The sequence below is a fragment of the Barbus barbus genome, assembly GCF_936440315.1.
Source record: "Barbus barbus genome assembly, chromosome: 6".
In the NCBI taxonomy this organism is placed as follows: Eukaryota; Metazoa; Chordata; class Actinopteri; order Cypriniformes; family Cyprinidae; genus Barbus; species Barbus barbus.
Genome location: NC_136734.1, coordinates 28,958,856 through 28,981,569, shown reverse-complemented (window position 1 = coordinate 28,981,569; position 22,714 = coordinate 28,958,856). Strand labels below are relative to the sequence as shown.

Here is a 22,714-nt window from a genome sequence, read left to right as displayed (position 1 = left end):
ATTACCGTACTTTTACAATTGACCTCTTTTCTTCCTGTCACTGCCTTTTAAAGTGCATGCCAAGACAGTACGTTGAAGTAGACAAACCATTACCATGATGGTACTACACTTCCCAAAATGCACACAGCACGGAAACTCGCCAGCCGCTGCTCCAGCGCTCAATGAACAAAGTGAATCACAGCCGCGAGCTCATGCAGCGCTGCGCGAGGACAGAGCACATCACTGCACGCGCGTTCGGAAAAGATGGAAAAATAAGGCGAGTGTCGTTAATGTTTCTATCTGTGTGCATTATTCGCTCTTTGACTGTGAACGTAAGTGAGTGTACGCGCAGAAACAGCTGTTTGCGTATGCAAATTAGGAGTATATCAGTGAAGCGGACGCGGGCTGGTTAGCGTCTGGGCTAGCGTGCATCAGTTGTGCGTTCATTATCAGTGATGGTGTCCAGCTGGGGACACTGCGTGTAGTCTTTTGATAGAAGTTCTATTCGATGCCAGTAACATTTTCAGTGCAGTAATTGGTGTGATTTGTCTATGGGCTGTAGTTCTTTAAACTGCACGCTGTCTGTATGTGGTCTCCTTTGTTTATGATGCACATACAGTGAGTCTTCAGGCCCGTTGGCTTTTGTTTTGATTAACGGTAGGTTTAATACAGCGGAACTTCACTCACGTTATGTGTAACATTGCAGGACTCATTCAGGTTGTAACACTTTACAGTCATCGATTTTGTTTTTGTGTTGTTGTAGGTTAGCCTTTCTGCCTCTGTGGTTAAGAAAACAAATTTAGTTGGAATTATTCACACCTAAATGAGCAAATGTAATAATAATAATAAAAAAAATGAAACATGATAAAGTAACGGGTAAATATCATATGATATTGTTTAATTAAGGGGAAAACATACAAAATAAAACATCCATTTATTTTTGGTTTGTTTCATTTAATGGAAATATACTTTTATAGAAATTTTATATGGTGAATAATTTGGCCATTGTTTTCTCACTTGTGAATGTGGTCTAAATGAGCCCAGTGAATGTTATTAATATATTCATAATAGACCAGGGGTTTCCAAACCTGCTCCTATAGGGCCACTGTAGAGTTTACAACCCCAGTTAAACACACCTGAACAAGTGAATCGAGGTCTTACTGGTCATACTAGAAACTTCCTGGCAAGTTGGAGCTAAACTCTGCAGGATAGGCAGCCCTGTCACTCTGTTTAGACCTGTAAACCAAAATTTAGTTATCAAATGTACCTGGCTTAAACGAGTTGGGACATTCTAAAATGCGTTATGCAGTAAACAGTGATACTGAAAGACCAAGTTTCAGTGTAAACCTGAATAAGTTCAGAACAAACTGAGATTTAGCCTAGTTGGTGGCAGGATTATATTTTGTGTTATTGTGTTCTATTACAAAGCCTTAAAAAGTAATTAATTCATTAAAGGGCTAGTTCACCCTTACGTTGAACGCAAAATAAGATATTTTGAAGAACCAAACAGTTGTTGGTCCCCACTGACTTCCATAGTAGGGAAAGGAATACTATAGAAGTCAATGGAGACCATCAACTGTTTGATTACCAGCATTCTTCAAAACCTCTTCTTTTGTGTTCAATATAAGAAATAAGTATACATGTTTAGAATGACATAAGTAAATGATGACACAATTTTCATTTTTGGGTGAACTATTCCTTTAAAGTTTAAACTTTAAGGTCAATGTTTATCAATAAATATGTACCTTAGTTCAGTTTTTTCTTATTTTGACTGTTCCTAATCATGCATCTTAATTTCTGTTTCTTTCACAGGTATAAGATGTCTGATAAACACAGTCCCCATACCTTCTGGCCTGCCTCTCAGGGTGGAGTGTTTACTACAGGCATGCTCCATTAGCCACAGTCATCTGTGTCAGTATGGAGACCGCCACAGGAAGTGAGGTTGTAGGTGCAGTAGGGGGTCCACAGTCAGACTCTGTTTCCCATGACAGCCCTCCACCTCAGTCACCCCCTTCTGTGAAAATACGGAAGACGGCTTTCAGGTTTTTTGGTGGTCGGAAGAGCATCTGTGTTCTTCCCAGCTTTTTCGGTGGCCGTGGCAGAAGTCAAAGAAAGGGGTCATCAAAAACAAGTGTTACAAAGAGCCAAACATACGATGGGGTGAGCAGAGCATGCTGGGGAGATTTGGGCAGAGGTAACAGTGAAGCGGCCTCAGGGGACTTTGAGTTTTGTGCCTCCAGTGACCCTCAGAAATCACAGGAGGATCACGGGAAGTCTCAGTCTCTACCACGACAGCGCAGAGGCCTTCGGGGTCTTTTCAACAGCATTCGGAGACACAGGAAAAACAAAAATGTTGAACTAGAAAAGCGCGAGGCACTGGAAATGTCTTCAAGCTTCCATGCCGAAACAGTGCCTGGTGCCCTGTCGAGCGTCAGTGACCGTAGCGAAGAGTTGGTGCTAGATGTGCCTAATCAATCCACAGGCAGTGAATGTGAACTGCCATTGGCTGCCACTGAATGTACGAAAGATATAACGCTAGTGCCTGAGAAAAGGAGGAACAGAGTGGAGGTGGATAAGAGGAAGGGAGCAAAAGAAGAGGAGAATAAAGGGGAGGAGATACAAAATGCGAGATGGGAAGGACTGACGACATATCATCAACCCTTATGTGCCGAGTCAGAACTGGACTGTTTAGCTGAGGAGAATGTGGACGTTCCTGACGGGGAGCCTCCTGCTGTATCCTGCTCCTCTGAAAACTTAATCTTCGGTGACGTTTCTTCATTGAAAAGCTTTGATTCGCTGACAGGTTGCGGAGACATAATCGCAGACCAGGATGATGTCAGTGTCGCCGAGAGCTCGGTGTCTGCCGAGAGAGGCAGCCGAAATGCAGGAAAACGGAGCTCGTGTTTTGTCACGTATCAAGGTGGAGGGGAAGAGATGGCAACTCCCGATGAGATAGACGCGGATTACTTGCAGAGCTTATGGGAATCTGAAACTAGTAATGAAGTCTGCTATGTCCCCTCAGACATGGGCTCGGATAGCCCTTCGCTTACTCCCGATCAGCAAATCAGCTCCATCCGTGCCACCTTCAACAGCAGCCCACTGGGAATCACAGAAACGGCCCTCACTCCTGTTGACCTCTTGAGCCCACAGAGCGATCGGCAGGAGTCGGTTCCCAACAGCGATGAGGGATACTATGACTCCACCACACCAGGTATGGAGGAGGAGAGTAGAGAGCGTCCACACCAGGAAAGGCTTCCACGGGACAGCTACAGTGGTGATGCCCTTTATGAACTTTTTGAACCTGACGATCGTCTACTCAGCCCTGCTCTTCCTCCCAAGGATGCCCATTCATTTGTTGGTGCAGATAAGAGTCCAACAAACCCTCTGTACGCCCTGGCATCCTCTGCCCTAGAGACAGGAACAATGGAGACAGAGGAGGAGCGTCTGAGCAAGATCCAGCATGCCCTTCTGTGCTGCGAGCTCCAGAATCTCAGAAGCCCATCCAAAGATCAGCTTCTGTTCCACACAGACTGCTTCTACGATGATTCGAGCCTTTCCACAGGCAACAGTAAGATAGTTTTGGAAGAATCCATGAATCAGTGCTATCCCCAATCACCACCAAGATCTCAAGCTGTAAAAGAGCCAGTCCCTCTCAGCAGGGGTCAGATCCAGGGGACTCCGTTGTTTGCAGATTCAGGGTTTAGTCCACATGTCGCAGAGACAACCACACGGCAGCCTCAATCTGAGAATCAGAGCCCATTACTACCCACCAGGGGCTGCAGTCAGTCTCAAGAAGAGCTGATGGTCTGCTTCTCCCAAGCACTCGTAGATTTCACAAAGAACACCCGGCTTTACCGCAACTCAACTGAGAGTCTTGATGGCTCAGAGTCGAGTTCTCCTTTCGGGCCGAGTCTGAGTGCCCTGCCTGCCATTGTCACGTTTGACGTGGTCGACATGGAGAATGAGGGTGAATGTGAGCAGCAGACCGAGCTTGTTGAGGAGGAGGAAGAGTTGGCGTCTCCTTACGAACCCTTCGAGGATGATGGCTGTTACCTTCAGCAAGATGCCTTTGCTGAGTGTGACCAGCGTACTTTTGATGCCTACGAACAAAGTCTCTTGCTAAGTAACGCTTGGGGCATTGCTAGCCTTCCTCGCCACCTCAGTTTGGGTCGACCTTGTCCACCCGTCCCCACCCCATTAGCACTAAACCGTCGCAGTCGCTCTCTTGACACGGACAGTCTGGATTTTCAGACGAGTGAGCTTTACACCAACTGTGACTCTACATTTTCACATCGTAGGACTGCTGATTGTAGTGATATGGCATTACCGCTACAGCCATGCAGGGTCACTGTTGATAGCTGGAGGCGGGGCTATGGGCGGAATTTTGAGTCCTCTAACTCTTCTCAGCAAGAAGCTAAGTTGTCACACGTGGGCCAATCAACTGTAAGACCTTCACATCTCCCCCTAAAGAACAACTGCCGTAATCGTAACCTCCCTGGATCTGCTAGAGCTGATAGTGATGGGGAGATTTTGTTCGGGGGAGGCGATGCGCTTTACCCCTGCAGTTACCCTCCTACAGGTATGCAGTGGAAGAATCGACCTGTCGGGGTCACTCAAGGTGTGCCCCACCTTCGCTCTGACCAATCGGCAGACCATCGAAAAATTCCCATAAAGAACCGGAGGGGGGAACTTGAGGGTGGCTTCACCCCTGCACTACCCAAATTATAAAAAATCTCTCGCACTCAAAGTAAAACATTAATACAAATGGACAAGTCTCGTCACCAAAGACGATGCTGGATGTTTACTGACAGTTTTGAATTGTATCCCACTCACACACACTGTAGTTGCTGTTACTGCCGGATAAGCTATTGTATTCTTTTGTGATGTACCGTGTAGTTTTTGAGCTATGTTTTAGTTTCTGTGAGTTTAAGAGGACATGTATTTGTTACAGCATTACTCAGCAGGTGCTGTCTATATATAGATGCCATATTGCTCTGCATTTATGTAGCCAGGGATTGCTATTGAAATTGATCCATTTGGTTTGGTTTTGGAAACGTTTTAGGTATATTAGCAAAAAGACGACAACCTATAAATGACTTATTTTAGCATAAGAATGAAAACCTTCATTAGCACATTGAAACCGATATCATCTTAGAACTTTGTTCAAGTATCAAACTCAGTTTGAACAAATACTTTTTAATACAACACTTTTTAATACAACACTTTTTTTTAATCGAAAATATGCTGTATGTTTCAAGGTTTTAATGTTTACATCTTGGAACTTTTTAAAAATCTTGTTTAGCTAGTCACACATTTCTTTTGTATGGTATTTTTTGTTTTTGGCATAGCACATGCTACTCTCATAGGAAAACTGCCTGTTAAATAAGTGGCCAACATCCTTGATACACTTCTGTCCTTTATTTACTGAAGGCTTAAGGATCTGAGTATAGAATCTGGTTTGTTTCCTTTTGTGCTGCTAAACAGTATGTGATTGTTTGGGATTATATTATGTACTGTATTAACTATGGATATCTGCATATTTGAGTATTCTCTGCGTACATTCAAGTCAGATCTGGCCTAAAGTCTTCAGTAAATATGATCTATGTAGTTGATAATCTAATGTTTCCTTGCAGATAAGTCCAGTGCTGTTCTGTAATTAATCTTTTGTTCTTTTTTCTTGCATTTGGTACATTTGTGTGATTGATTTTCCATACCTCATTCTTTTTAGTGGTATCAGAAAATCAAAAGGTTTTGTATTTTAATACACAAGGATGTACATATACAGACAAAGAATGTTAGACCATCTCAGTAAAACTTGACTAGCCTCAATGTTGTCATTTTCAAAAGGTTTAAACATATCAACCACATCACAACCTGGATGCAATCTCTTTCCACACAGGAATCAACACTGACTGGAAATAAACCCTTAATAGACATCAGTACTGCAAGTTTGTGAGTGTTTTTTAGTATCATCTGAAGTGTTGTAGTTTCCTATGGCAGATGATTTGTTAATAGTGCAGCTCTAGATCATTATTTGGCCTTGTATGCCGTGTTTAAACTTTTTGAGCGTGTTTAAAAAATATATGTTTTGCTTTATTGAAGTTCTTCTGGTATTTGGAACCATGACTTTGGGTGTTTTTTTTCTTGTACGCTTGTACTGTGAGTATTATTAGGATTAGGAGAAAACAGACACAAACTTAATATGTTAGTGAGAAAACTGAACTCTTTTTTTTATCTATTAAGACTAATATCTATTTTGACAAAAGAGAAATGCAAAATAAACTGTGTAAGCTTGTCATGCACTGTAATTCTGTTTTCGATAGGCAAATGCATTTTAGATGTGGCACTTGTAGGTGAAATAACATTAGTGCCTTTTTTCTGAGCTATTAGGCATTGCCTGATTAGTAGAGCTGGTGCTGTATTTGATTGAAAGGTGGTCTCCGTTCTAAAGTCAAGGAGGCTCCAGTTGTCATGGAAACTGGTCGAAGCTGTCGTGCACGTCTTACTGTTATGAGCTGGGAAGAGCAAAATAAATGTAGGCAATTCGTGACTGACAGCAATTGATGTGTCATACTGTCTTTTCTAGCCTCCCCTCTCGCTTTTCTGTTTTTTTTTCTTCTTTTTTCCTATACATGTATGTAAATTATATGAAAACGAATCGTCACAGCAGGGGTTGGCTCCCTCTACTGGTTAGATTTTGTCTCACCACTATGTTCATAATAAATAGTTTTAATATTGTTTTTTACATGATCAAACATAAAAAGCAGTTAATCATTCAAAACCATCTTGTTACTAATTTCATTTTAAATATATCCATCTGTGAGCCTTACTGTGTTTACATGTGTTGAAATTAAGTGTAATTAACACTGTGCAAAACCTCTCAAACAAGTTTGTTAATATCTTATATTGCTCAATTAATTTAGTACAAAATTGGCCAGGTTTACACATTTACATTTAGCATTTGCTGTTATACAAAGCGACTTACAAATAAGGAACACATGAAAAAACCTTAATGTTTAAAATCTGCTAGGGAATATTGTGATGCAAACCTCCCTCTCTGCTCTGATTTTTCATGTGCTAGTCCACCACTGTATTAGGGGGAACTCTCACCATAAAACATCTAAAACAACAGGACTGCATTTATGTTGTTATAATATTGGTGATAAAAAAGCTTAATGATGCATGTGAGTCACAGTGCACAACTTGCTGATGTGGATTTATGGAGACAAAGATACTAAGTTGAACTTTTAACAGCATTTGCAGCACATTGATTGACATAGATGAGCTTGTCTGTTTACTTCTTCTATCCTGACCTCAACCAATCAGCATGCAGCATTCCATCGCATCACTACGGGATGCACTCCCAGGGTTGCTAAAACCTGCTCTTTGAAATGTTTTTCTTGACTGGGAATGACTGTCATGTTGACATTATCATTTGTTTGTCTGAAGTGAAACAGGTGGCTGGTTTACTGAACTCTGTTACAAGTGAACACAGTGTTGAAGAAAGGTGTATTCACACTACTTTTGGCCCACAACCAGAACCGTACAGTGGCCAGATTTCAATATGACCTATTTCTACGTGGTTTGTGTGAGCATGTTGATGATTCCTCCATTGGCACGGAGCTGTGTGATGAGTCTCTTTCTCAGGAGAGAGTATATTACATAAGCCTTCAGTCTCTTTCTCTCACTGCCTTAACAACCTTGGCATTCATCCCAGATGTCATACACACACATGGGTATTGGAGAGTTTGTATAGACACGCTTGTACTGTTGTTATTTTTGCGATTGTCTCTTTTTCTTCATCTTGAAAGAGAGGGAAAGCTATTAACAAGAAACAACTCCTTTGGACTTGGTAAGTAAGTAATTTTATTTGTATAGCACTTTTCATATATAAAATGCAACTCAAAGTGCTTCACAAGCATAAAACAAATATTAAAAAACAACATCATCAAAAGCAAAATATAAACAAGTATAAGTAAATATAATACACACAAATATATTTGTGATACACAAATTGGTGCCAGAGAGTATCATGTTTTTGGATACTGTTATGGTAATACCATGGTCATTTTTAATAATTCATTTGAATCGTAATTTAACAGTAATTTTCAGAAGTATTTTTAGACAACTTGGAGAACCAAGTAAATAAGCAGTGTATGAATATGGAGATCATATATACATTAAAGTTGTACTGTTATGTACTGATTTGCACTTTATTTTAGAAGTAATTAACATTTTAGAAAATAAAAGCTATTTTTTAGATTTTGGTTTAAGATAAAATGTAAAATACTTTTAGAACAAAATGGAGAACCATGCAAATAGGCAGTGTATGAATATGGAGATCATTTAGTATCATTATACATCAAAGTGCAATTGTATAGCAGAAGTCTGTTTTGAGTGGTGTTTTGCATTTCAGAAATAATGTTTAATAGTAATTTAATAGTATTTTTATATTTTAGGTTTAAGCTATAATTTTATTTTTAAAACTTGACGAATCCTGTAAATTAGCAGTGTATATGGAGATAATTTAGTATAATTATGTATTACATCAAAGTACCATTGTACTTTTGTGTACTGCTTTGTGCTATATTTTTTTTTTTAAAGATTCCTAATAGCAATCTAATAGTATACTTTAGATTTTACATATATTTTAGTATTTTTTAGAAATATAAAAGAAGAACAATCACTAATTATTCATACCTGTGTAAATGCCATTAGCCTGGACCTCAAGACTTCAAAACCTCCTTTTATCTACAGATATAGTGCATGGCTTCACTTATATATTCCACATAATAATAGCAAGTATAGCACCATGTTTTATTTATGAAACTTTGATCTCTCTTCTCATCTGATTTATTCATGACTCACACACATATACCACAAAATACACTCTTCTAAATAGTGCCTTGGGAACGAGGTAAAGCTTATGAGGACTGTGTATGTGTGTGTATATATATATATATATATATATATACATAAGATGCCTAAAGGTTAAAACTGCATGAGGCGGAGAGGACATATTGTCTCCAAAAGCTTTTATACATATACACACCCACTCCCTCTCTGTTATACACACACATATGCCCCCAAACATTGAGTCCATTAGTGACATCCCAACTTGCACACTGTCCTGCCTTGGTTTTAAGCTATGAATACACTCTTACGTATACAAGAGCTACATCACAGAAAACCTCGGGACACACAGAGGGAAATCGGGGGGAGGGGGATCTTGTGATCCCCAGAATGCTTGTTACATCAGATCTCCTGCTTCATTGCATAATGTAGCAAAAATATATATGTGAAAGTCAGCTAGAAAGACTGACAACAAAACAGCACCGCTGGATTGGTGTTCTGTGTGTTTTGGAATTTGAGATTAGTGCTTTCTTGCAGGGTTCATTTGCCTCCTAATCATTTTTAAAAAGAGTGATGGAGACGGTGATTGGATAGATGTTTTGGCTTTGCTTTCAAGTATTAAAACAAGGAATTTACATGGAAAGTTGACACAGTGCTCCTGCAGTGTGATATAATAAGCCTGTACTAAACAACTCATTTTTGTACATTTGGAAGACACTTTTATGCATAATGAATTGCAGTGTATTTAAAGTGTACATTTTTATCAGTGTGTGAATTCCCTGGGAATCAAATCCATATGTGACCTTAATGTTAGTTTATTAATGCTTATATAATTATTTATGCACCTCATATTGAGAGACTACGTGGAATATTTAAGGAAATGCATTTTTAGTAAGCTACATGATTATTAAATAAAACCTATTAAACCTAAAACCTTACAATTTCAACATAATTTAGTAAAATTACAATTTATGTTAAATAGCATAAGACTGCTCAATAATCTAATATCTATACTACTGTATATAAAATCTAATGTTCAACCGTTCAAAAGTTTGGGGTCAGTAAGATTTTTTTTTTTTCAAAGAAATGAACACTTTTATTCAGCAAGGATTCATTAAACTGATTTGAACACTATATTCATCAAAGTATCCTGAAGAAAATGTACCACGTTTTTCAAATACATATTAAGCATCGCAACAGTATTTAACATTAATAATAAGAAGAAATTTTTTTTGAGGAGCAAATCAGCATTTAAGAATTATTTGTGAAGGATCACATGACACTGAAGACTGGCGTAATGATGCTGAAAATTCAGCTTTGCCATCACAAGAATAAATTACATTTGAAAGAATATATGAAACTACTTCTTGCAACTGTAATAATATTTCAATATTTTTAAACAATTATGTTTGGTGGGCATAAGAGACATTCACAAACATTAAAAAACAAAATTGTTACTGACCCCAAACTTTTGAACAGTAGGCACTTAATCTCACAGCCATCAAGATCATCCTATAGAAATGAAGCAGTGATTCAAACATCATATTAGCTCGTCGTCTCTTGTGTGGCTGTGTATGTGTGTCTGTTGTCTGTGTGATTTCAAACACACGCTGTTTTATGCCTGATGGCAGAGGGTAATCTGCTACAGCATACCTCCTCTCACCCATGAGATCAATTTTTTCAGTATCATATTACAGTAAGCCTGCCTATGATGGTTAAATAATAATAAACTATTTAAAAATGAATGGTGTTCCTTAAAAAAAAATCAAATGATCATCAGAGAAAGCTGTACGGGACTGTACTTGTCTGTATGCTGCATAATTAAACACATCTGAAGTACTGAGATTAATATTCAAAAAATACCTGCACGTTGAATGTGGTCTGATTTCTGATCTATTATATATATAAATATGTTAAATAATAATGTTAAGTTAAATAATATGTTCAACCAAGTCTCTGTCTTTCTCACACAGAACAACCTCCTGGACAGTAACCAATCTGGCTTCAGAAGTGGACATTTCACCGAAACTGCCTTGCTTTCTGTTGTTGAAGCCCTAAGACTTGCAAGAGCGGCTTCCAAATCTTCATTACTTATCTTGCTGGATCTGTCTGCTGCTTTTGATATGGTCAACCATCAGACCCTCTTATCAATTCTATTGAGAAAGGGCATCTCAGAACCGCACTCCAGTTTGAGTCTTACCTCTCTGATAGGACCTTCAAAGTATCTTGGAGAGGTGAGGTATCCAAGTCGCAACATCTAGCTACTGGGGTGCCTCAGGCCTCAGTTCTTGGACCACTTCTCTTTTCTGTCTACATGGCATCACTAGGTTCTGTCATTCAGAAACATGGCTTTTCATATCACTGCTATGCTGATGACACTCAACTCCTCTACCTCTCATTCCATCCTGATGATCCGACGATAGCTGCTCGCATCTCAGCGTGTCTAACAGACATTTCTTGCTGGATGATGGACCATCACCTTCAACTCAACCTAGCTAAGACAGAACTGCTTGTAGTTTCAGCTAACCCATCGCTTCATCACAATCTCACCTTTCAGTTAGGCTCATCTACCATAACTCCTTCAAAAACAGCCAGAAACCTTGGAGTTGTGATTGATGATAAGCTGAATTTCTCAGACCACATTGCTAAAACTGCCTGCAGATTTGCATTATACAATATTAAGAAGATCAGGCCGTTTCTCTCGGAACATGCAACACTACTCCTTGTTCAGGCTCTTGTTCTGTCCAGACTTGACTATTGCAATGCTCTCTTGGCAGGTCTTCCAGCCAATTCTATTAAACCTCTACAATTATTCCAAAATGCCGCTGCAAGATTAATCTTTAATGAGCTGAAAAGATGCGTGACGCCTCTGTTCATCAGTTTGCACTGGCTACCAATGGCTGCTCGCATTAAATTCAAGCCATTAATGTTTGCCTACAGAACCACCACTGGCTCTGCACCCCTTTACCGAAATTCATTACTTCAGACTTATGTGCCCTCTAGAAGCTTGCGTTCTTCAAGTGAATGACGCATTATTGTGCCATCCCAAAGACGCACAAAAACACTTTCACTGACTTTTTCATTAACTGTTCCCATCTGGTGAAATGACCTGTCCAACTCAATCAGAGCAGCCGAATCCTTACCCATCTTCAAGAAACGGCTAAAAACTCATCTGTTCCATCTTTACTTAACCCTCTAACTCTAGCACTCTCTATTCTAATTTTATTTTATCTATGTCTTTTTATTTAAATAAAAAAAATTAATAAAAATAATAATAATAACAATTATCTATACTGCGTTAGGTTAACCAAGACTTGTAATAGCACTTGCACGTTGTTGCTCTTTTGTTGGTTTTGATTGCCTCTTATGATCTCATTTGTAAGTCGCTTTGGATAAAAGCGTCTGCTAAATGACTAAATAAATAATAAAAAAAATAAATAAATAAATAAAATATATATATATATATATATATATATATACACTGCCCTCCCCCTGGCTGTCACAAATCCAGTCTGTGGCCGGGTCGCCCTTCCATCGAATTGAATCTTGCACAACACTACTGTTGCATGTCACCCACGGATTACAATTACCATCATCTATTGCACTGATGACAGACACACAGCTGATTGCACTAATCGCACGCTCACCTGAGAACTATTACACACACCATATAAAACACATTCAGTTCCTGATCTAGTTGTCGAGTATTGTTCTGCATATAGCACTCCCTTAGTGTTAGCTGCCTTACTGAGCCATTTTGTGTTTCTGTTTAGTTCCAGTATTGTTCTGCTTTTATTACTCTCCTAGTTTTAGCTGCGATACGGAACCCACTTAGTTGTCTTTGTCTTGCCTTGTCTGTTTTCTCGTGTTTTGATTCTTGCCCGTGTTTCCTGGATTTACTCTTCGTCTTTCCGTTTGGACTCTGTTTGCCCCTGCTTGGACTATTGCTCGTGTTCTCGGATTACCCCTCTTGTGTAAACCCTTTGGATATTGCTCACTTATCGACGACCCACGCATGCCTTCTGAATACTCTTGTGTCTTGTCCTCAACATATCTGTTAACTGATGTTTAACCCTTCCTGTGTTTTGACCACGTCTCTGTTTAATAAAAGCTTGCACATGGATCCATACGCCTCACATCTCGTTGGCTCCGTTACAGAATACTCGTCCACACAAGGATCCAGCAGCTGTTCAGAGGAACATTGGCCAGGTATGGACACAACACGTATATTATTCGCTATTAAGCAAGGCACACGATCGTTGGAAAGCCATATTTGAGAATTTTTAGCCATTGCTCACTATTCAGATTTACCAGACATTATTTTGATAGAGATTTTCTGTGATGACATAAATCAACCCCTTCGGCCTAAGCTTAGACGCAAGGGTCCACGCTTATAGCTCGCTCAGTTTATGAACTATACTTTGTTGACTGTTGGTTCGGCGTTCACTGTGGGTGTCGCGGAGGAAAGCGACTCTGCATCCGCTCATGTAATGGCAGCCATGGAGCGAACTCACAAAATGGCGGCGACAACAAAGTACTGTGTTGACACTACCGTCATTCCTGATCCTAAACATGTTGCGGTGTTATTTCGGACTCCATTCATCCCGCAGATGAATTCAGAACCCATTAACATCGCGGCTGCTGCATCAGAGCCTGTGTATGTCTCGTATGATCTGCCAGAACCTCGCCATGTATTGTCTGATCGGAGTTCAGTTAAGTCTCAGTTGATCTTTCGTGAGTCCAACCAAGTCACAGTTGATCGTCACGAGTCAAGTCATGTCTCAACTGATCGTCACGAGGCAAGTCCCATCTCCGCTGATCTTCCAGAGTCTCTTCACGTCACTGCTGACCATCCAGAACCACGTCCCGTCACAGCTGATCAGCCAGTCTTGTCACGTCCTGTCTGCCACACCCAGATATTCAAGGTCAGTCCTTCAGTATCCTAGTCTGGTATCCAGTGTGAGGGATGCACCACTGGTGTCTGCACGTGCAGCTGGTATACCCAAATGAGCTCACTTTAACCCTCCTGTTCCTGCACTAATTCCCCTGTCCGAAGCGCTTCCCATGATGGGGATTGCTTTGTGTTGAATTTGGGCTGCGTACACCATCACAGAGCTCTCAGAGATGGCAGCGTCCACTCTGATGTCTTCAGAGGTGGCGGCTGATGCTGCAGAACCTCCAGAGGTGTCAGTGGTATCCAGTTATCAATCCTCATCCTGTCACGGCCAAGGAGGCCGTCTGCGAATCCTCGCCTTGTCCTGTCACGGCTATGGAGGCCGCCTATGAACCCTTGTCCTGTCCTGTCACGGCTGTGGAGGCCGTCTGCGAATCCTCGCCTTGTCCTGTCACGGCTATGGAGGCCGCCTATGAACCCTTGTCCTGTTCTGTCACAGCCACGGAGGCCGCTTTTGAACATTTGCCCTGCTCTGAACCGGCCGAGGAGGCCATCTCTGAACTCTCGCCCCGTTCTGAACCAGTCATGGTAGCTGATTGTGAACTGTCTGTCCGTCTCGTCTCAACTAATGTGTCTGATTTCAAACTGTCTGTCTGGCCTCTCTCTGTCAAGGAATCTAAACCTGAACTGTCTGTCTTGAGCTCAGAAAATATAAATGCACCCCATATCTGTCCCGTTAACCCTATCACTGCCATGGAAGCCTTTAATGAACCCTCTGCATGCCCTGTTAATCCTGTCACTGTCAAAGAGACCATTAACGAACAGCCTATCCTAACCTAGTTTCAGTCAGTAAGTTTAATGTTGAACCTTCTGTCTACCCAGCTTCAAACACTGAACAGTCTGCCAATCCAGTGTCAATCAATGCATCCAATTGCGACTTGTCTGTTGGTTTAAATTTTGCAGTCATATCGGAGTATGAATTGTCTGTCCAGATTCAGTCACTAAAATGTCTACCAGTCCAGCTTCAGTTAAGACTACTAATAATGAACTGTCTACTACAGCCTCTGTCAATGCCCTAGATTGTGAACTATCTGCCTATCCTATTCCAAACAATGCATTTAATTATGAACTGTCTGTCTAACTTCAGCCACTGATCTGTCTGCCCATTCAGTTGTCACCAGAGAAACTTCTGATGAACTTTTTGTGTTCCCTGCCTTGGCCCGTGGGGCCATAAATGCTCTGTCGGTCTCGTGTCTCAGTGTTCCCTAGGTCCCATTTCCTGCCGTGGTCTCCAGTTCCGCCTGCTCCGTACTGGTGGGCTCCTGCTAAGCTGTGGAGGTCTTCTGCCCCGTCATGTTGGTCGGCTGTCTGGCTCTGGTGGTCTTCTGCTCCACCCTGGTTTGCTCCTGCTCCGCTCTGGTGGGCTTCTGCTCTGTCTGCTCCACCCTGGTGGGCTCCTGCTCAGCTGTGGAGGTCTTCTGCCCCGTCATGTTGGTCGGCTGTCTGGCTCTGGTGGTCTTCTGCTCCGCCCTGGTTGGCTCCTGCTCCGCTCTGGTGAGCTCCGGTTCTGTCTGCTCCGCTCTGGTGGGCTTCTGCTCTGTCTACTCTGCCATGGTGGGCTCCTGTTCCGCCCTGGTTTCCTGCTCCATCAGCTCCGCTCTGGTTCTCTGCTCCACCCTGGCTTCCTGCTCTGCCTCAGTCTCCGGTCTTCCCACTTCCCCTCCGTCCCTCCCTCTGTTCCGCCTCCGCTCCACCACCCACCTGGATTTTACTCTATTAGGAGTGTCTGTCACGAATCCGGTCTGTGGCCTTCAGCCCGATAGCCACCAGAGGTCGCCCTTCCATCGACTTGACTCTTGCACAACACTACTGTTGCATGTCACTCACGGACTACAATTCCCATCTATTGCACTGATGACACACACACACACAGCTGATTGCACTAATCACACGCTCACCTGAGAACTATTACACACACCATATAAAACGCATTCAGTTCCTGATCTAGTTGTCGAGTATTGTTCTGTGTATAGCACTCCCTTACTGTTAGCTGCCTTACCGAGCCATTCTGTGTTTCTGTTTAGTTCCAGTATTGTTCTGCTTTTATTACTCCTGTTTTAGCTGCGATACGGCACCCACTTAGTTGTCTTTGTCTCGCCTTGTCTGTTTTCTCGTGTATTGATTCTTGCTCATGTTTCCTGCATTTACCCTTCATCTTTCCGTTTGGACTCTGTCTGCCCCTGCTTGGACTATTGCTTGTGTTCTCGGATTACCCCTCTTGTGTAAACCCTTTGGATATTGTTTGCCTATTGACGACCCACGCATGCCCTCGGAATACTCTTGTGTCTTGTCCTCAACATATCTGTTAACTGATGTTTTACCCTGCCTGTGTTTTGACCCATGTCTCTGTTTAATAAAAGCTTGGACATGGATCCTCACGTCTCGTTGGCTCCGTTATACTGACAAAATGTAGTTTTGGACGATATCAGTATAAATCCTTATTTTTTTGGTGCAAATATGTTAAAGTAACTTGAGATTATCATGGAAGACCAGCAATTAAACATAATAATGGCAATATATACATGCCAGCTGTGATGCCTGGTTACTGATTTAAACTTTTTTTTTATTTATTTTTTTTAAACCCAGGTTTTTAAAAGATTTTTGGGTCAGCACACCTTAATACTGCAGCTTCCACAATTGATTGCCAATTCAAAGTGTGTGTATATAGATAGATCTCGTGTGTGTATGTTAAATATGACAGTTTTCAGTTTTTTTTTTTTTTTTTTTGAGATGGGACCTTTTTGGGACACATTGCAGGGGTCATATTTTGCCAGGATGTGTTAAATTGATATATAGGTGCTGCCTGCTTGCCTCTGAATGATGTAAAACAGCGTGCAATTTTGTCCATGCCTTTTTTTCATTTGTTTTTGCCTATTGGACATTTTCCTTTCTGCACTGAGATGGTGATGATGTGAGTTTCCAAAAGCCAATAGTTCAGCATTATTTTGTATCTTTTTTTTTTTTTTTTTTTGATTATGTAATGTTTGTAGCCTCCTCAATAGCAGAGTGAAGCACCCCTTCTTTTGACTGATGGTTGGCTCCTCTGTGCGTGTGTGTGTGTGCAGTGTGCACAAGCACCGCCCATACTTCAACTCTATTCATAGAGAGAGAGAGAGAGAGAGAGAGAGAGACGCAGACTCCCACCTCGCCGTGAGAACAGAACAGCGTCTAACCTGACTTACGTTTCTCTTCCATACGCCGCGCGTTGCTCACGGGGCGCGGATACAGGGCTGCAGCTGGCGTCGGGGGCTCGAACCTGCGGAAAGGATACAGATCCAGGACCTGGACTGACCCTGAGGATGATGAAGGTAGGCTGACTGTGATGCTCCCGTGAGCGCCATTCTTCTGGTTTACCGACGGTCTCTGTTAACGGATACGAGAAGAAGAAAAAAAAAGGTGGAGGAGGGAGGGGGGTCTTTTTTAGCTATGGTGGATACACACAAGCAGAACGGAGGTCGCGAAAGCGCGAAGTGGCATCTCGGCATCGTGAAGTATTCCTTTTATTCACCTGGGAGGCTCCGAGTTAATGGACGCTCCCCCTCGCGCCGCTCTCCGTCCGCCTGCGCGGAGAGACTCGCACCGTTCCAGTGCTATGGAAACGGGAGAGCTGGAGCAAGCGCACGACAGAGGGGGATACCCAGCACCTCAGCGCCGCCTCGGGCATGTCAATGACGTTGGTATATTTTGCGCTCTTCTAAATGTGTCACTGTGTCCGTTAGAAGCTGTTCACCTTTGATTTAAGCGCGACGCATGTGCGTGCGCAAAAGCCGTTCGGTTTTCTGCCTCCATAGCTTCGTCTTGGCTGATTCTGACGCGAGTCCGCGTTTTCTCGTTTATCGAGCGGCGTTCTGTAGTCAAGCTCCAGGATGCGCGCGCGCAAGCACGCGTGCGTCCGCTTCGTTTATTTTTACAGACATGATCGTTTGTGCGCAGTTTATCGGTGTCAAGCGCGCACGCTGATTTGGCGGTCGAGGACGAGACTTGCAAGCTAGGCCGGCGATGACGCGGCTCTGGCCTCCGTTGAGAGGATAGAACCCGGACAAAATGAAAAAATTGAAAGAATGCTCGCGTATTTTGGTTCCTTGAGGTGTGTCCTCGAGCTGATCGCAATGAGACGCTCCGATGCTCACAGGTGCCTGGCGACCACGTCCTGGTGCCTCTCACATCTTTCATTTCCTCTGCACCATCCTACACCATTTCTGGTTTCTCTGAAGTTTAACAGTTCTGGTCTATTATAAAGAAGCCACTTATCATCTATTGACCTATAAGCACACTACACTTTTTTGCTATTGAGGGACATTTGTACAAGTATGGATGTATTGTGCGATCAAACAATGTATCCAGGCAGTTGCACCTGAATGGTCATATACTGAGTCCATGCCTTATTGCACACCCCGTTCATCCAAGGTTTAGGCCATAAACACGAGAGAAGTTGGTGTTAAACCTGTGACATTCCTTTGCACGGTTTGTTTAAATTAGATTTCACAAGCTTCTTGTGCAGGTAGATGCTAGACTGTAGTAGGGGAGTGTTGTAATGAATTTAGTTTTAAAGCCTGCAACTCAGTGTTTTTGCAGAACAGTTTATCCCTAAACTGTACACTGGACATTTTAGATTTTTTACATATATAAAATATACTTTTTAAAAATGACTATGCCTTGCTCTTTTTTTTCCAAATGGTAAAAAAAAATAAAAATCTAGGTTCTGAAGAGTAAACCAAAATATCATCAAATATAGAAATAAGTGAAACAGGCTAACAATTCGTAACTGACACTGTTTGTTTGTGTTCACTTGTAATTGTCACAAATGTGACTTTTAACACTTTGTTGGTTCAGTAGATGATTCTTCTATGTTTTTAAAAAGTTTTGTGTGGATGTTATATTTAAAATGAAGCAAGAGTTTCAGGGGATATTATGCCAGCTCATGTGACCCTGGACCACAAAACCAGTCATAAGGGTCAAAATTCTGAAACTGAGATTTATACATCATCTGTAGGCTAAATAAATTAGCTTTCCATTGATGTATGGTTTGTTAGGATCGGACAGTAATTGGCTGAGATGCAACTATTTGAAAATCTGGAAAATTGCCTTTAAAGTTAAAGCCTTTTGAAGTTCTTAGCAATGGATATTACTAATCAAAAATTAAGTTTTGATATATTTACGGTAGGAAATTTTAAATATATCTTCATGGAACATGATCTTTACTTAATATCCTAATGATTTTTGGCATAAAAGAAAAATCTATAATTTTGACCCACACAGTGTGTTGTTGGCTATTGCTACAAATATACCCGTGCTATTTATGACTGCTTTTGTGGTCCAGGTTCACAAATTATAAATCAGATGTGCAATATGTTCATACCTCACAATACGTTTGTAAATTTCCTGTAAATTTTAGCCATTTCATATACAGAAACTTACAGACTCTACTTCCGCCTCCGAGCAGTGATGCCTATGTATGACAGGGATTTCATCATTTCTAATTGGCTAAACTGATGGTGTTCCAACATGCTTATCCTTAACCTGACCCCTTCTAGAGGACAGACAGGCGTTTGGCTATTCTCATTAAAGATTATTATAGAATCACTGCCATCAGCTAAAACATGAATCAGCTGAATCATTCCCTTGAACTCATGTTGCTCAAACCATCATCCTTAGTGTTTTGTGTGTTCCCACTGCAAGCGCATTATTTGCAGACTGGGGTTTTGTTGTGCGTTGGAGCATAATGGTTCGGATGCATCCCACTGAAGTGCTGAAACCGTTGACTCACTCTCTCTACGGAGAAACAATATTGTTCCCAAAAACTTCACTGATGGCGTGCTGCATCAAACTCCTTAATACTTCTGCTGGACACTAAAAGCCACAGTACATTATCTCTATACGTATACACTCCCAGAAAAAAAAGGGACAAAAGGTGTGACCGGAGCAGTACCTTTTCAAAATATTAATGTACCATTTAGATACTAATATACACTTTAGGTACTAACGTGTGCCTTTACGGTACAAATAAGTATCTCTTATAGGTAAATAAGGTACAAAGGTGTACCTTTTAATATACAGTCAATAGTGACGTGTTTTAATTTGAAAACACAAGCTTTTGAACCCTGTTTCTTTTTCTTTAAAGCAAAGTAAACATTAATGCCAGCTGTAACTGGCTTGTGATAAGAAGCCACTGTCACACCAAACATATTAAGCACTGCATTTATGTTCTGTCATATGATATTAGAAATACCAGATGGGAAATTTTAGCATATTGCCACATGTAAAGCGGTTGTATGCACACACTGCAATTATGCATTGAGACATCAGTTAGCACCGGTGTGGGATGTTAAACGCAGACTGTCATTCTGTATTGCCAGGATATGGCAGGATATTTCCCTTTTGCATTAGCATGCAGTCCTTCTCTCCCAACAGGTTTGATGCACCTGTTAACAGTGAAGGGAAGTCTGGGAAATGTACTACCAGAGCACAAGAGAGGGACTCTGACTTAATGTCGCAAATGACATCATATAGTTTGCGTTATATATCTGTCCTAGAGACAGATTCTTTGTCTTCTTTAAGTGTGCAATCTCGCATGAGTTTATATGCGCTTGTTTGTGTATTCGTTAAAACAGAAGCTTACGGATTCACTTTACATCCTACTCTCAAGACGCCAGCAGCCTGTCCTCTGTAGCCATCTTAAAATGCGCTAGATTTAGCTCAGAAACTCTTACGTAAAAGGTGATTGCAGAACAACTGATGTATGGAGGTTTTCTAGATAGTATGGCGCTTCTGACCTCATGGTGCTCATTTTAGGGGTGCGTTCTGGCCTTTCAAATCAATGGCTTGAGGTTTCAGGACCGTTCCACCGAGCTGGTGTACGACATTCACATGGAGAGGCATGTGCATCCAAAAATATGAATACGAAAGTGCAGGAAAGAGTGGGAAAACCAAGAGAATGGACAAATTTAGAATCATCAGCACGGGGAGCGTAGGTTGGGAATCCACCCACCCACACACAAAAACACACACGTGCACACACACGGCTTCATGCGAGCTGTATTACACACATCTTTTGCATCTTTCATGGCTGAAAGGCTTTTGTGCATTTTCTCCGTTCGTGTTTGTTTTAGGAACCGTGTGGGCAAGCAATGCTGCATGAGTTTAAAGCATTTAAAATCTAAATTTAGACCTCAAGAAAAGTGCAAAATGTTTTATCAGGATGATTCATATCAACGTGGAGGGAATAACAGGCTTAGGCAAGAATCATACAGCTAAGCAGCTCAGACTCGTATAGTTGCTTAAAACATTCGGTTCAAAATGTTACTTCGCTGTCTGCACATTTCATTTCTTTTATTATCTCTCCCTGCAAGATATGATGAGAATTAATGGCTATATGAGTTTGTTTGTGTGTGTATGCAGTTATGAGAGCTTAATCCATAGCATAGCAGTCTATTTTAATGCAATCTCTCTCTCTTTTGCATTCTCTCTCCACGTGCTTTCTCCAGTTCTCTCTCCTAGACTCCTAGCCCACTGTACTCCGATTACATAATCGTCCTCCCCAGTCAGGTGTGTGTGCGTGTGTCTATGGTGAGGCAGCATCCTCTGTTCTCTTAGATGTTCTGTTTTCCTTTTTCCCCTTTTCCCTTTTTTGCCGTGCTGTAGCCCTCTGAATTATAGGGCTGCTCTTCTGTAGTGCAGTAATAATGATACTGAATGAATGAGGCACTTTGTTTTCTGCTTATATATCCTGAGCAATTTATTTTGTTGAAGGGAACTCAGGTGAGCAGCACCTGGATGGAGTGATGGCAGTCAGGGAGAGCTGAAGTGCTGACCTAAAGCAGCTGTTCTGCTAGAGGGGTGGAGATATTCGATTATTGGTCATAGAATGTTGTTAGAGGGCCTAATGGGTCATTTGGACCAGATGTTGAGGTAGACACCCTGTTGAGAGTTTTTAGCCTCTGCTATGCCATTTGTCCAAAGTACCGCAGCTTTCTTAGATCAGAGGCAGTTGGCATCTGTGCTAGTGAGGGGTCATTTCCTTCCTGAAAACAAAAACTTGGATATATCTAGATTCAAATGAAGTTGATGATTGGCTAGAATTGTATAAATGGCAGCACCTTGAGGTTTACCCACATATCTTTTACTAGCTGGCCTCTGTTACACATATATCTATCCCTTCACTATTTAATATTCTTGATGCTGGTCTGTTTATTATTGTTAAGATGACAAAGAGTTTTTAAATGTAATTTTTTTTATGCTGGTCTACCTCAGAAGTCAAAGAGCTCTTGTTAGTGACAAACTAGTCTCAGCCTCAGACGTCACGCCCACAGAACCTTGGCCAAAGTCTCTTTAAGACAAGTCATGTCACTCGGTGGCCATCTTTGAAATGCCTCTCGGGCATCCAAGTGCAGCTCCTATCTCTTTGTATGGGGAACCATCAAATTCTCCAAAACGGTTCACTAAGCTTACGATTAAATTTAATATTTGAAATCACCAATGAAATCGGACAACAACTGTGTCATAAATGTTGTTTCTTTTGCTCAAATAGCGTTATAAAAAGCTTATTTCTCAGGCTAGATCAGCCAGTGCGCATGCGCAGTCATGAGCGCGCGTCTCAAAGCGCTGACTGTTTCTATAGCAACCGGGACTTCTAACGGCAGCTGCAGTGACGCGCTGACTTTACTGATTAACGATTGGTTCTTTCATTCAGAAGGCGGGGCTTCCTGCGATTGAGCGGCCATATTGAGCGTTGCATTTTTCCCCATTCAAAATTATACGAGTGACATGTCTTAGGTATTCTATAGTCTTTGCCTTGGCTAAACGTCTGATGCATATGGCACACTTTTCTGAGGTAAGATGCAAGTAGCTAAACATTAAATATTTGCTATACAGTACTGTTTTATGATAGAATTGTTAAATGACAACAGCAATATTCAGTGATGCAAACTT

The 22,714-nt window shown here is 41.5% G+C and overlaps 2 protein-coding genes across 3 annotated transcripts in view; both read left to right on the top strand.

The window, feature by feature from the left end:
• The first annotated feature begins 177 nt into the window (after positions 1–177).
• LOC306871812 (APC membrane recruitment protein 1-like) lies at positions 178–6,756 on the top strand. Its single transcript, XM_079419984.1, has 2 exons — positions 178–256; positions 1,792–6,756. Exon 2 carries the CDS (start codon positions 1,897–1,899, stop codon positions 4,705–4,707), a length of 2,811 nt encoding a protein of 936 aa, XP_079276110.1. The 5' UTR covers positions 178–256; positions 1,792–1,896; the 3' UTR covers positions 4,708–6,756.
• A 10,113-nt stretch (positions 6,757–16,869) lies between these two features.
• The window catches only part of LOC306870970 (rho guanine nucleotide exchange factor 9-like), a 38,109-nt gene continuing 32,264 nt past the window's right edge, over positions 16,870–22,714 (top strand). For both annotated transcript variants that reach the window (XM_079418598.1, XM_079418597.1), the window contains exon 1: positions 16,870–17,094. In XM_079418598.1, coding sequence (XP_079274724.1) covers positions 17,086–17,094 — 9 coding nt within the window. In that variant the 5' untranslated portion in view covers positions 16,870–17,085. The remainder of the gene's footprint in view (positions 17,095–22,714) is intronic.